We start from the raw sequence: 15,415 nt of genomic DNA, 5'->3' as shown, positions 1-15,415 counted from the left end.
AAAAGAAAAAAAAAAAAGTGACATTTGAAATTTTATCAAAAGGTGATATTGTTTTAAAAAGGAATAGATCACTCAGCAGGATTAAAAGTCTCTCTCTTCCCCTCCCTGCCTGATATGCAAGTCTAAGACTCTTCAGCTTGGGGACAGCTAAGGCCACGACAACCCCCCCACAACAATGAGAGGAACAAGCAGCCTGCTGTGGTTTTAGGATGAAAAACAAACCCTGAGCATTGTCCGCAGGCTTTGTACACACTCACTTCCAAAACTCACTGCACCCCAGGGCCAACTGTGTCCCAGCTGCCAGGGAGATGCTCCTGCAGTGTGACCCCAGTCACCCAGGGCTGTCCTCTCTGCGCTCCAGGAGTACTACATGGCCATGTGTGTCCCCCTCCTCCTGGGAGCACTAAGAGAGCAGGGACTTAGGCCGGGCTCGGTGGCTCAGCCTGTAATCCCGCGCTTTGGGAGAATGAGGTGAGTGGATTGCTTGAGCCCACGGGTTTGAGACCCGCCTGAGCAACTTGACGAGACCTCATCTCTACGATAAATCAAAAACTAGCCGGGCATGGTAGCGCGCGCCTGTAGTTCCAGCTACTCGGAAGGCTGAGGCAGCAGGATCGCCGGAGCCCAGCAGGTCGAGGCTGTGGTGGCCGGGACCGGCCACTGCACTCCAGTCTGGGTGACAGAGTGAGACTCCGACTCAAAAAAAAAAGAGAGCAGGGACTTGCCTTCCTCTTATGCATGATGATCCAAGCAGCTGGCAGAGGTCCTGGCCCACAGCAGTCAATAAATGCCATCGGATTAATGAATGAAATGTTGATGACTACCCACTCTCTTAGTGGGTCTTCTTAGGAATGAAAGACAATCCTCTCACAAAGGCCCTGCTCGACCTGGCCTCTCCTACTCTCCACCACAGCCATCCGCTACCTGCTGGGTCCCACACGCTTCCCTGCACACATGGCTGCAGTGCCCTTCCCCCTGGTTTTCCTCCTAAACAACTCCTGCCCCAGGTCTCAGACAAGCTCAGGTGCAACTCACCCCATCTGTGCTCACAGAGACAGCTTGTGCTTGCCCATCATCAATGGTTAGCTTACTCGACCCTTTGCTAGTCAGTGAGGTCCTCACAACAAGGATGTGCCTGGGCACACAAGAGATTCAAAACTAAAGCAAGAAAAGAAAGCCAAGTCCAAAGGCTGGTAGGCGACACTTCGTGGATGACACACCTTTCTGCGGTTATCCTCTTCTGGTGGGGCTGAGGACGCCATTTCCTACTCTAGTGATTTTCAAAATAAATGTTCTGGAGCCCCTGCAGGGACGACACTGAGGTGGGAGAATGCCAAGGAAGAGGAGCTGAACAGGTAGGGTGAGAGGATGCCTCTTGTTTACCGGCTTAGCAACTGCTTATTTGCTTGGAAACCTGGGTTTCTGCATTAGCTTTTCAAGGAATAAAGGGCTCCACTCTAAGAAAAGTGTGGAAACTATGGCTTTACTCAGGTTCTGTCTCTATGGGTCACACAACAAAGGCAGACAGAGCTGTGTGTCCCACACCATGTACTTCCTCCAGTCCTTCCACCTGGCCCACTGCCAGTTTTGGGACGCCCCATGTCTAAGTCCAGCCCCTTACCCTTATTGTCGGCGGCAATGAACCCGAGGATGTTCTCATGGCGCAGCATGACCGTCTGGTATATCTCTGCTTCCCGGAACCAAGACCGTTCTTCACGAGAAGAGAAAATTTTCACAGCCACATCACCACCCCTCCAGCGGCCACGCCATACTTCCCCAAACCGACCCTTGCCAATGATCTCCTGCAAAACGATGGTTCGGGCCACTGTGCGCTGGACAAAGAGGGGTAACCCTGTAGACCAAGGAAGAAAAAGAAAACAGACATTGTAAATCTGCCAAACTTGCAACCCCCACACTCACTGGCACACTGGAGAAAGGCCCTGAACATGGTGTCTTCATTCTATACTGGTCCATTAACCACAGAAAGCTGCTGCAGCCTGGCACCACATTTAGGCAATCTACCAGAGGGCAGTCGGGACTGAGTGAACGGGAAGGCAAACACTTAGGATCTGTTGTACCCATCTAAGCAATTTCTCCTCTCAGTTGGGCAGATTTGAATGCAAATGTTTGACCAGATTCACCAATGCTACAGCCAGCCACCTGTGGGCCAATCCACCCACATGATTTTTTTTTTTTTTGAGTTGCAGTCTCACTCCGTCGCCCAGGCTGGAGTGCAATGGCATGCTCATGGCCACCCCAGTGTCAACCTGCTGGGCTCCGGCAGTCCTTCTGCCTCAGCCTTCCAAGTAGCTGGAACTACGGGTACGTGCTACCATGTCCGGCTAGTTTTTTGATTTATTGTAGAGACGAGGTCTCACCACGTTGCCCAGGCTGGTCTTGAACCCACGAGCTCAGGTAATCCTCTTGCCTCAGTCTCCCAAAGTGCTGGGATTACAGGTTTGAGCCACTGCGTCAGGCTGCTTTATTTTGATGAAGGAAAGAGAGCAGAGAATGTGAAAGCAGGGAGTGTGCTGCGAGCAGCCGGCTGCTCTGCACATGGGCCACTAGAGGGCAGTGCTGTGCAGCCCATGGGCTCCCACCACTGCAAAAGAGCCCAGCTCTGCTCAAGGGTGGAACTCCAGATGTGAAACCAGAGACTGTCTATGCCTATGCTAAAGGTTAATTCTACTGTCTATGGGGCTCATTGTTGCTCCACTGGGTTCACTCACTGCATCCCCATCTACCCAGTCACCCTCACCATCATGACCAACTTCTATCTCACTCTGTTATTAATCCCCAGGGTCTGGCAGATGGGAACAACTGTCTACTTTATGCTCACTGTGCACTAAGATCTAGGCCAAGGGCTTCACATAAATTATCTCAGTGCCTCACAACCCCTTGTTAAGGCAGGCATTGCTATTATCCCCACTTTACAGATGAGAAAACTAAGACTTGAAGAGGAAGTTTCCTAACTCATTCAAAATCACACAAAAAGTGGCAGAGCAGGGATTAAATTCCGGGACTGACTCCACAGTCTATGCTTTTAGTGACTAAATAGTTCTCAAACTAGACCCTCCTCTGCATCCCCTGTCCCCTGTCCCGCTTCTGGCCCTTCTTGCAAAGACTTCCAACGGGTGCCTCTGCCTCCCACCTCATGCTGCCCTGGCCCCGTGCACCCACACTCTGCCCTGCCCCACCTCGCCCCTTCTAACAGGCGGCTGGTAAATGAATGAATTCATCCCCCACAACATTGCCAGAATTTCTGCCAAAGGAACAAGCGAGCACTCGTTTTCCCACATGGAAAGTTGCAGTGGCTGCCTCTTACTTGTAACATCAAGTTCAGTGCCCAGGGTCCTTTACACCAGGGCCAGCCTGCCTTTCCTCACCACATGCGCGGGGACATCACACCGGCCTCCTTGTCATCACAGTTCCTTCGACACTCAATGAACCTTCATGCCTTTTTGTCTTTTCACTCAAGGTGTTTTCCTTGGCCTGGAATGTTCTCCCCCTTCTCGCCTCTTTAAAATTCCAATTCATTCTTCAAGACTCCTTTAAATGCATCCTCCTCTGTAAGACTTCCCAACAATCCCTGTCTCTTCTCTCCAGTCCTAGCTCAGCCTCTTTTTAGTCTTTGCTTAAGCCCAACCCAGAAGGTATTCAGCTTACAGTGAACTGAAGGTCATGAGCAGCATGAACATATTATTTTAAAATCCACATTAAAAATCCAACACCTTGAAAGCTCTGCATATTCTGAATGAAGAATGGACGAGACCACCCAGAAATAGTTGTCAGTCATTGACTGCAGATGACTAAATAACCACCATGGTCCTTCCCTAGCTTCAGCTGGTCTTGATCTTAAAAAGACTCTGGAAAACCCAATCTGCCCTCCTCAGGCAACAGATCAAGTCGCACAGTCAGCCGGGCGGTTCTAACCACTGCCCTAACCTCTTTCAGCAAAGAACAAGCCCTAGATTTTTTCTGTTTCTAAAAATATGCAGCTTTTAAATATATCCATCATTTTGGTGCTCTCTACTGCAGAGCTCAATAAAAGCGAAGCCACTGAAACTCAGGAGATGTCACAGCTCAAAGTACTCCTGTGTCAAGGAGGAACATCTGGCCATAACTGACGGCATCATTTCCCCAAACACTGTCTTGTCCCGCAGCAAGGAGACACACGTAAACACACACAGAACTGTCCCACATAGGATCCTGAGTGCTTCAGCTCGAATGGCAACAGTGATCTTGTGGATGATTTTTTCTTTTCTAAGAGTGGAATACCACTGTCACTAAAACAACGGCTTATCTTCAACAAAAGCATTCTTCTGCAGTCACGCCCACACTAACAGCTAGCTGAGCCATACGCATGACCCCATCCCCTTCATCCTCAACTCTGGCCACACACCAAGGCCCAGTGTCTGGTTCAGTTCCCTCAGCCGAGAAAGACTCGGCCACCAGCAGGCAGCACAGGCAAAAGTGCTGATGCTGGAAGCCCAGGCTGCCTTGTCTGAATCCCCACCCCAAACCCTTGGGCAACTGGTGCAAGTCAATGATTCACCAAATCCCAACTCCAAGCTTCACTCAATGTCCTTAAACTCCCCTTGTGGCAGCTCAGAGATCAATGATTAGCCTTCACCACCGCCCAGGAATCCGGCACACTCCTGTTTCTCTAGAGGGCCCTAAGCTGAGCACACCACTACTCAGGTGAAACTGGCTGAACTGTAGTAGATGGACGTCCAGTTATGAGACTCGATGAGAGGCTGGGCTTCTGTCTTAGGGAGTTCTGTCTTAGACCTCCGGAATTCCAGGGAATGAAAGATTTCCTGTGAACCTATTACCTTATCTTATTACACGTCAGACTCCAAAGAAGTTCGACTATGAAACTAAATGACTCAACAGTGGTCAAAACAAAAGCGCAGCCCTAGCCTTCCTTGTACACTCTCTACCCTGCTGGGAAACGGTGATGAAAGCCAGCAACACACACACTGCCCTGGAGAACCAGTACCTGAGCCAGACCCCGAGGTGGAAAGATCGTAGACAAGATCCTGGAGCGTCTTGTCTTTGGAGAGACACATCTCACAGGAGGGATCTTCCATGTCCAATCTCTGGCGGTTATGGTAGACACGCTGGTGATAGTTAATGACAAGGAAGACGACGATGATGATGAGAAACAGGAGGAACACGGGGCCAGCAATGATGCCTACCAACTCCACGGGGCCCCACATGGAAGGGTGCTCGGGCTCCTTGAGGTGACCTGAGTCGGGTGAGGGGGAGCAAAAGAACAAAGAGTAAAAACGAGGGAGGGCTTTGGCTTTATGTATCCCCAACTCCTCCCTCGAAGTGGAAAAGATTCCCCTTCCCTCTCAGTGCGTTCAGCTTCCTCTGATCGCTCTGGACTAGTTTATCTGCCGAGAAGCTCTCCGATGCCCAACTTCTTTAGCTATGGGGCCTCTTGCAACAGTCAAACTCACAACCCCCTTGTCACTGCCCAGCATTTCACAGTGCCACTCCCATCTCCCCTCCCAGCTGCCAGCGCCCACCAGACTCGCTGCAGCTCTCCTTCACACCTTCCGAACAGCACATCTTCCATCTTTCAACATTGACTTCCAGTCACACCTTCTGAACGGCAGACTCGCAAAGGGCTAGCAGGTGACATTTCTCAGCTGGGGTCTCCCTCCTTTTCCTGTTCTGGCCCCACCTCACCTCTGATCATCCCCCTCCTCTGGCACCATCTCCTTCTGGATCAGTCCCATGTCCTCGGGGGGCCCTGCCAACTTTTCCACACTTCACCACTGCCTACGGGGGCTCAGCCGCCACCCAGAACGCAGGTGGCACTTCTGGGCCCAGCTTGAACATCTGCCTCCCTCCAACCTACGTCAGCGACTGGGGAGGAACTCCATGCCTCATCACCTCAGGGAACACCCAAAAGGCACTTCGGCCGACCATCAAGCCAAGGGACTGGGGGAGAGCAGGGAAGGATGGAGTGACAGGCCACCCAGTCTCAGGATGGGCCACAGCTCCAGAGGGCATGCACTCACCACTGGGCACCCGCAGGTCGATCCTGTTGCAGTAGTCGGTGTAGCAGCAGTGGGTGTTGCGGAGGTCCTGCGAGCTCAGGCAGTAGAAGGGCTTCCCGGCAGGGACCAGCTCCACCTTGGGGATGCAGGTGCGCACGTGGTGCTCCATCCCATCCAGGTTGAAAATGGAAACCATGCAGGCCCCATCTGTCTCACACGTGTAGTTGGCCTGGAGACAGCTGGTACACGCACACAGCAGAGCTGCAGGGAATCAGGAGCAGCATTGACATCGACGGTGAGATCTTTTCCAGGTCCTTCTCCAAACTTAGAACATAATCCCTCAGCACACTTGATGTTCCAAAATAGGGAGCTTTTACAGCGACGGGGCCAGAAGGAGACCTTCAACTGGGCATCAATTTGTCACCACCTGTTTACTTAGTTCACAAACAAGGCTTTCAAGGCCCCACCATGATCCTCAAAGTGCTCTATTTTATGTCTGGGAGAGATGAGGAACTGCCTTTTCTTCAAACCAAGATGCCCGAGGAGAGGATGGCACCTTCCTTTTGGAGAAGACAGGACACTTCCCCCACACACGCCTGCCATGCAGACCCATCTAGGGTTCCTCGGGGCTATCATCACCCCATCTCCTTCTGCAGGCACCGGGCACACCCACAGCTTCCTGCAGCATGCATGCTCTCACACATTCTGCTGCTGCAATGCTTCTTGTCTGCCTGATACTTACAAATCCTTCAAAATTCAACTCAGATGTTAGGTCCTTTAAAAAGCTTGCCCCAGCCGGGTTGGTGGCTCAGCCTGTAATCCCGCACCTTGGGAGGCCGAGGTGAGTGGATTGCCTGAGCCCGCAGGTTCGAGACCCGCCTGGGCAACTTGGCGAGACCTCATCTCTACAATAAATCAAAAAATTAGCCAGGTGTGGTAGCGCACGCCTGTAGTTCCGGCTACTTGGAAGGCTGAGGCAGAAGGATCGCCAGAGCCCCAGCAGGTAGAGGCTGCGGTTGCCAGGAGCGGCCACTGCACTCCAGTCTGGGCGACAGAGTGAGACTGCACTTCAAAAAAACAACAAAAAAACTTGCCCTGACTATTCCATTATCACCCTCCTGCCTTCTGCCTTCAGCCCACATCAGGGACCCCTCCTCCTAGGACTTGCAGGAGTGAAGCAGGTGCCCCAGGAAGTTATCGTGAGGACTAAGGGAGGACTAAGTTATCGTGAGGACTAATGCATAAAAAGGGCTCAAAAACTTAAATAACCCATGCTAAAAGGCTCCAGGATCGCCCGCCCACATGCACACACGCGCGCGCACGGTGTTCACAATCACCTTTGGGACTAATGAGTTTTGCAGGGCATGTTCCATACGTAAGTGTGTCCCATTTGACAGGAAATTACTGTAAATGAGTTTGGCGCCTCTGAAAGCCTGTTCAGCAGCCCTGGAATCTGAAATCCTTTATTTATCTGCCTAACAAGAATAGCACAGACAGCAGCAGTTGGTTCTCCCCAGCGCTGTCTCCCATGAGACTAACCTAGCCCTGACCTCTTGGAACAGGCAGGCCTGGAGCTCAGGCCACCAAACACCGAGGTGGGCACTTGTGGTGCTGGATGAAGCCCTCCCCACCAGGGAATGGAGGTGGGGCCCACCCGAGCCCCAGATGGCACACTAAGATGGCACACTGGATAACAAGTGGGAATACATTCACAGCAAGGCCCCCAGAGAAAAGACATTTATGAGCAGTTCCGTGAAAAGCTACCCTGTCATAACGTACCCATTCAGGCTGTAAACAGGCTATCTTCGTCTCTTCCTCCAGTACTCTGGAAGGCACCGCTTGGCTTTTCAACTCCAAAGACAGATTCTAAATCCATCTCAGTGTCCAACCCCTCCTTCCTCAGGCTTTCTACAAATGAGACGACGCCTTGCTATTCCCACCCAAGAAAACAAAGGTGAGATGGCACTGCCAGGTAGACAGGGAGACCTTCCCTCAGGGCCTGCTGTATTAATATTTGTTCACGTTTGATCAGATTCCTTTCTCCTGGGGGAAATTCCAAAACATGCAGCTACCTGCTGAAGAGTTTGGGCATTGTTAGTTCTTCAAGGCAGAAAGTTTAAAGTAGATACCCCTTAGACTAGGATTCAAATCACAAAAGGGATTTAAAAAGTAAATTTTGCCGGGCACAGTGGCTCACGCCTGTAATCCCAGCACTTTGGGAGGCAGAGGCAAGAGGACTGCCTGAGCCCAGGGCTTTGAGACCAACCTGGGCAAACTGGAGAGACTTTGTCTCTACAGTAAATCAAAAAAAGCCAGGTGTGGTGGCACATGCCTGTAGTCCTAGCTACTTGGAAGGCTGAGGCAGAAGTACTATCTGAGTCCAGCAGGTTGAGGCTGCAGTGGCCTTGAGTGTGTTGCTGTACTTCAGCGTGGGCAACAGAGTGAGACTCCAACTCAAAAAAAAAAAAAAAAGTAAATTTCTCCTGATTGTGACTTTTAACACTTTTAGATACAAGAAAGACCAAGGAATGTCCTCATTTTCTCTCCCAGATACCTTTACTTGCGTCCTCTTTCTGTTCTTCTTGCTTTTAAATTTGCTTCTGCAACTCTCAGAATACTGGATCCAACCCTCTTTTACTCACACTGGGACCCTGTTAATCCAAGAAGGCTAACTCCCATCGCCCTTGGTGTCAGTGGGGACTTTTGCGTAGTCTGAAAGGGGTCCCTGTGGAGAGCAGACCTCTCAATATTTGTGTTGTGATGTCCAACAAATAGACCAGCATCGGGTCTATTTTGGGAAGAAAGGAAAAAATTAGCAACTTCAAGACTATTCTGAGAATGGTGAGATGCACAAGGCCAAACCAACAGTTGCTTTTCAGAAGAGAGTCGCTTCAGAGTTCACCAATTAGTGGGCAGAACAGCCAGAGTCTCTCTGATTCCAGATATTTATGCTCCTTTCGCTGGTTCACGGCCTCTTTCTCAGTGATTCATTCTGGAGAATGAACACACCCACACGTGGCTCATTATTTTTGGGAAGTACTTAAACAATCTTGGTGCAAGACAGGAAGAACAAAGTGGTGAAATCTATGCTAGACGGGACGAAGAGCAGAACTGGGGGCCAGGCCTGCGGGTTCGTGATAAGAAACCAGGCAAGTCCCTGAGCCCTTCTGGGCCTCAACTGTCCAATCTGAAACCACCACTTATCTCACAGAGATGTATGAGATCAGCCAAGCCTCTGCTGAGCACTGTGGGTCTTCTGAGAAAGGCTTGCTTACAAATTATCTGTGGAAATCCACATATTTTACAGAGAGTGAGGTGTCTGAAAAAGATACATTTTTAAGATAATCACCACTGCCGCCCATACCCCTGAAAAGGTTTCTGAATTACCATCATCAAGAACCACAGTGGGTATCATAGCAGGAACAGGTCAGAAAAAAACTCAAATACCAGTTTTAATATTAACCAAATGACCTTGAATAAGTTACTAACCTTCCTGCACCCCAGCTTCCTAATCTGTAAAGTAGAACTGTTAATAACTACACAGGTGGGCACGCAGCTCACGCCTGTAATCTCAGCCCTTTGGGAGGCCAAGGCGGGAGGACTGCCTGAGCCCAGGAGTTCCAGATCAGCCTAGGCAACATAGCGAGACTTCATCTCTACAAAAAATCAACATATTAGCCAGACATGGTGACACATGCCTGTAATTCCAGCTATTTGGGAGGCTGAGGTGGAAGGATCGCCTGAGCCCAGGAAGTCAGGGCTACAGTGAGCCGTGATCATGGCACTGCACTCCATTCTGGAAAATAAAGTGAGACCCTGACTCCAGAAAGAAACAAAAACAACAAAAAACTACAGCCATGCGTCATTTAACCACAGGGAGGCGTTTGTTCTAAGAAATGATTTGTTAGGCACTTTCTTGTGTTGTGCGAACATCACGGAGTGTGCATACACAAACTTAGCCTACTACACACCTAGGCTATATGGTGCAGCCTATTGCTCCTGGGCAGCAAACCTGTACGGCGTGTTATTTTGCTGAATACTGTAGGCAGATATAATATGTTATCTGTGAATCTAAACATGGAAAAAGTACAGTAAAAATACAGTATTACGATCTCATAAGACAACCGTCATATATGCAGTCTACCATTGACCTCAACATTGTTATGCAGCACTTGACTATAGTTCACATGACTAAGAATTACACGAAACTGTGTGCGTGTGTGTCTGCATGTGTATATGGTAAAAGAAGAGGTCTCACTATGTCGCTCAGGCTTTGGGCAAATCATTTAACCTCTATAAACCTCATTTTCCTCATGACTGGCCAGAGAAGGGACTGAACGAGATGACCTCCAACATCCTTTCAGGGGAAGTTGGATCTAGTCTTGTTTTTATTTATTTATTTATTTATTTATTGAGTTGGAGTCTCACTCTGTCGCCCAGACTGGAGTGCAGTGGCTGCTCCCAGCCACCACAGCCTCAACCTGCTGGGCTCCAGCTATCCTTCCGCCTCAGCCTTCCGAGTAGCCGGAATTACAGGCACGCGCTACCACGCCCGGCTGATTTTTGATTTATTGTGGAGATGAGGTCTCGCCAAGTTGCACAGGTGGGTCTCGAACACGTGGGCTCAGGCAATCCACTCAACTCAGCCTCCCAAAGTGCGGGATTATAGGCTGAGCCACCGAGCCCAGCTTAGTTTTGTTTTTAAATTCACATTGTTTGGATCATTGATCCAACACTGGACAATTCTGCTGTTTTATATACCTTTTCCTAACTGTCTTTTAAAGGCAGACATTTTGGCTAGCCTTCTGTTAATATCCATTTTTCACTGAAGCTAAGTAAGTGATAATAAAATTATAAAAACATCTGAATTTACTGTACATTTTAGTACACTAAATCACAAACACTAAATTCAGTTCTCTCTGAAAAGCTAAATCTGGACTAATTATAACAGCCCTTATCATCTGTTTCATAGTGACTCATCAGGTTAAACAAGTCTACACACACGTAATAAACAATACGTACCAAAAAACTCTCCTTGTTCCATGACCAAGGAGTTACAAGAGTTACGTGGTAAGAATAACACAATTTGGAAATCCAAATCACAGGAGTAACAAAATCCATTCTACGCGTAAATAAGTTAGAAAGTGGCCAGAACAAATGCCCCACTAGCATAGACTTCGTTAACAAGTTAGTTGAACCCAGACTAAAGACAGAACTACCTTGGCAGGATTTGGACACAGTTTCAAAGCACGATGACAAGGTGGTTTGTGATAGAATAGAAATGCAAATCTGATTCATGAGAGGTTGTGTTTAGAGCAAAGATGGCAAGTCCCAACCTGGGCAGACCCTATCTAGCTGCATATGACAAGGGCACTTAACACACCTGGGCCGCAGAAAACACAGGGCACTTGGTGACGCCATGGCTCAGCTGGGAATTCTCAAGAACCACCACAAAGGTTAGACTCTCGGTCACTCAGGCCAACGTCCCACATCAGACCACCACCAGAATCAGGTATGGGAAAGCACCCGCTCTCCAAAGGCAAGAGGCACCCTGCAGAACACCAAGTCTGTCCTGGTAGATGAAGGTCCTGGAAAGCATCTCAAACTTTTTTGAAGTTACAGTAATTATGAATTTTAACTTAGATTAATTACCTCTTGGAGATGATAAATTTAATCAGTGCAGTGCTATTGTGGAGCACCGTTCTAAGTACGCTAAACTTGCCTCTTTCACGTTTCACTGAGTAACCTTCTAGTTCTAGCCAAGATCTAGTGACCAGGTCAGCCTGCACTGCCCTTACTCTCTACTCTTCATGAGCTTACGACTTGATCATAAACCGCCTCTCGGTACTCATCCTTCAGATGACAAGCTAACATGATATGAACAGCCTACCACACCAGGATTATTGTAATGATTCTTCCTGGCTTCTATCCAACCCCTCCACAGTTTCCTTGGGATAGAACGAAGACCACAACTCGAGTGCAGGATCAGAGACACCAGTTTTTTTTGTTTTGTTTAGCCTCAACTTGCTGGGTTCAGGAGATCCTTCCACCTCAGCCTTCCAAGCAGCTGGAACTACAGGCACGTACTACCATGACCGGCCTTTTTTTTTTTTTGAGTTGAAGTCTCACTCTGTCACCCAGACTGGAGTGCAGTGGCCGCTCCCGGCCACTGCAGCCTCAACCTGCTGGGCTCCGCTCAGCCTTCCAAGTAGCTGGAACTACAGGTGCACGCTACCATGCCCGGCTAATTTTTAAATTTATTGTAGAGATGAGGTCTCGCCAAGTTGCCCAGGCAGGTCTCGAACCCACGGGCTCAGGCAATCCACTCACCTCAGCCTCCCAAAGTGCGGGACTACAGGCTGAGCCACCGAGCCCAGCTTATTTTTTGATTTATTGTAGAGACGAGGTCTCACCAAGTTGCCCTGGCTGGACTCGAGCCTCTGAGCTCAGGCAATCTTCTTACCTCAGCCTTCTTACCTCAATCTTCTTATCTCAGTGCTGGGATTACAGACCTGAGTCACAGCACCTGGCCCAAGACACCAGTTTTATATTAGGAAAGGGTGTCTTCAGTTTTGTTTGCCCTAAAAAAACACAGTGCGTGCCCATGCTGTTATTTATCACGAGTTTTCACACTCATCCTCTTCTGTGATCCCACAGCAACTCAGGGAGCCGAGGCAGGTGTAGCTGTCCCACTGGACAGGTAGTCAAGCCTCAGAGAAGTCAAGGGGCTCACAAATGGGAACCAGGTAAAGGATGGAGTACATCGCCAACACAGGTGTCCCAACCCTAAGTCTGGTATCTTTCCATATCACCACACAGAAGTCCACTTTGGCAACATCCAGCACTCCAGGGCCACAGCCGCACCAGGAGACCCTCTGAATGATTAGACTCGTGATCCTGCAAATATTTTTTTTTTTGAGGTAGCATCTCACTGTTGCCCAGACTGTAGTGCAGTGGCACACTCACGGCCACCACAGCCTTGACCTGCTGGGCTCCGGCGATCCTTCCACCTCAGCCTTCAAAGTAGCTGGAACTACAGGCGCATGCTACCACGCCCGGCTAATTTTTGATTTATTGTAGAGGCGAGGTCTCGCCAAGTTGCCCAGGTGGGTCTCGAACCCGTGGGCTCAGGCAATCCACTTGCCTCGGCCTCCCAAAGTGCTGGGATTACAGGCTGAGCCACCAAGTCCAGCAGATCCTGCAAATATTATTTACAGCAGTCAGACTGCAGTCTTACCCTCACCACAGCAAATTCACTGCTAGTCTTCTGACCAGAGAGCCTCTCCATGTCTTCTTGCAGTTCACCTCTAGGGATTTCATGTGTTACAGCCTGAGATAACAGTTTCACTACTTCATATTGGTGACTCTACCAATTACAGACAGGGTCTTGCTATGTTGCCCAGGTTGGAGTTCAGGGCCTACTCACAGGCACGATCATGGCCTTGAACTCATGGCATCACATGATTCCTGCACCTCAGCCTCCTGGGTAGCTGGGACAGGTGCATGCCCCACCCCCAGGTAAGATAGTTCTTTACACAGTGTTAAGCTACTTTAATACCTCTGTGAATTTAAGTAACTACCTCGTATAGACTGCATTAAGGTCTTTGAAAGTCCGGATCAAGTCTCTATTCATATGCATATTTACCTCTAAAAAAGTTCCAAATTATTAGACTGCATGAGCCTTAGAGAAACCACAATGCCATCTTCTCTGGAGTGAGTAATAATGTTTTCTTGGGTTCAGTGACCCAAACTTTTATTGTAGATCCCACCAGCACAGCAACCAGGGTCTTCCTGGCACTCTCTTTAAGACAGGAATGACAGGTCAATGTAACAGTCTTCTGGCTAGGGTGCCAGTGAAAGAAACAGATTGTGTCCGTTCACCTTTGCATCTCCAGGGCTGAAATTTACTAGCCTACACTAAACATTTGCTTGAAAAATGGCCATTTATCTTGACAACATTAAATCCTTCAAGATAGGAGGGAAAAAAATATTGCCCCAGTTACTATGGCTGTGTAACTAATTACCTCAAAACTTGTAGCATAAAAGAACCGCTTATTCTGTGAATGGATTCTGTGAGCCAGGAACTTGGGCAGGGCAGCAGGGACAGCTTGTCTCTACTCCACAATGTCTGGGGCTTCCGATGGAGACTCTGAGGCTGGGGCTGGATCCACATGAAGGCTCCTCCATGTGCACATCTGGTGATGATGCTGGCTGCTGGCTGGGGGGTCCTCGTTTTTCTTTCTGTGGTCCTCTCCAAGCACAAGCTGAGTATCCTTCATCTGAAGTGCCTGGGACCAGAAGTGTTTCAAATTTCTGACTTTTGGGAATTTGGAATATTTCCATACACATACTTGTTGGGCATCCCAATTCTGAAAATGTGAAATCCAGAATGCTCCAATGAGCATTTCCTCTGAGCATGCTGGTACTCAAAAGGTTTCAGATTTTGGGGACTGTGGATTTCAGATTAGGAAGGCTTAACCTGTAGTCCCTTGGAATGGGCTGACTGAGGCTCCTCACAGCATGACAGTCGGTTTCCCAGGGGCAAGGGCTAAAGAGAAGTGAACCAGGAGAAACAGTGTCCTTGTAACAGTCTAGCTTTAGAAATCAAATATCACATCCACCACACATCCTAAGTCAAAGTCAAGTCTCCACCTAAATTCAAGGGAGACACCAATAGACCCCAACTATTGGTCAAAGTCACATTGTAAGAACATCATATGGAATAAGAGAGAGAGCTGCAGTCATTTAGGGAATACTATCTGCCACAAAGACCGACTTCTTTAGTTAGGTTTAAAGCATTCTACATGTTGATCACCACTTAAGACTCAGAAGAAAGTAACATTTATTGCAAACCAACCAGGAACACAAGACTGATTTTAAGCCTTAACCACCACAAGAGGTACCTAACATCTACAACTTGTCCATTTCAAAAGAATTTGGGGATGTGTATTTCCATAGTATGCATCTCAATAAAAACGGATGAAATTATTTTGGTATCTTTGCTGTCTCCTCTGCCACCAAGAGCACCTTTAGGGAGATATAATTACACAGTGATTAACAGTCTAGGCGCTGCGCTCAGACAGCCTAAGTTTGAATCCTGGCTCCACCATTTGTTAGCCGAACAACACTCGCAAGTTTTTCAAGTTCACTGGCCTCAGCTGCCCAATTATAAAATAGGGATAACAAGTTCGCGTCCCGGGGTGGCCCTGAGGAATAGGAGTCAAGCTCTATGCCAAGTGACTCTGCAGGCCACTGACTCTCTAGCAGGTTTCCTCCAATCTTGGAGGAATGGTTTTAAATGCTTTAATTGCTTATTATTGATACTGGAATCTTTTGCAAGTTATATTTTATTTTATTTATTTATTTATTTTTTGAGTTGGAGTCTCACTCTGTCGCCCAGA

The 15,415-nt window shown here is 48.6% G+C and overlaps 1 protein-coding gene across 3 annotated transcripts in view; it reads right to left on the bottom strand.

The window, feature by feature from the left end:
* ACVR1B (activin A receptor type 1B) overlaps nucleotides 1-15,415 on the bottom strand; it is a 44,357-nt gene that overhangs the window by 13,345 nt on the left and 15,597 nt on the right. Inside the window, exons 2-4 of one of the 3 annotated variants that reach the window (XM_008065997.2) lie at nucleotides 6,036-6,275; nucleotides 5,003-5,251; nucleotides 1,622-1,852 (exon numbers count right to left, since the gene is read on the bottom strand). In XM_008065997.2, coding sequence (XP_008064188.1) covers nucleotides 1,622-1,852; nucleotides 5,003-5,251; nucleotides 6,036-6,210 — 655 coding nt within the window. In that variant the 5' untranslated portion in view covers nucleotides 6,211-6,275. Of the gene's footprint in view, nucleotides 1-1,621; nucleotides 1,853-5,002; nucleotides 5,252-6,035; nucleotides 6,276-15,415 lie in introns of those variants that run through there. The other 2 variants (XM_021716251.1, XM_021716254.1) reach the window with 2 other exon arrangements.

Source organism: Carlito syrichta, unplaced genomic scaffold, assembly GCF_000164805.1.
Source record: "Carlito syrichta isolate Samal-C Ts95f unplaced genomic scaffold, Tarsius_syrichta-2.0.1 Scaffold104745, whole genome shotgun sequence".
Classification (NCBI taxonomy): Eukaryota; Metazoa; Chordata; class Mammalia; order Primates; family Tarsiidae; genus Carlito; species Carlito syrichta.
Note: the sequence above shows the minus strand (reverse complement) of the source record. Positions and strands in the feature narration are given on the sequence as shown.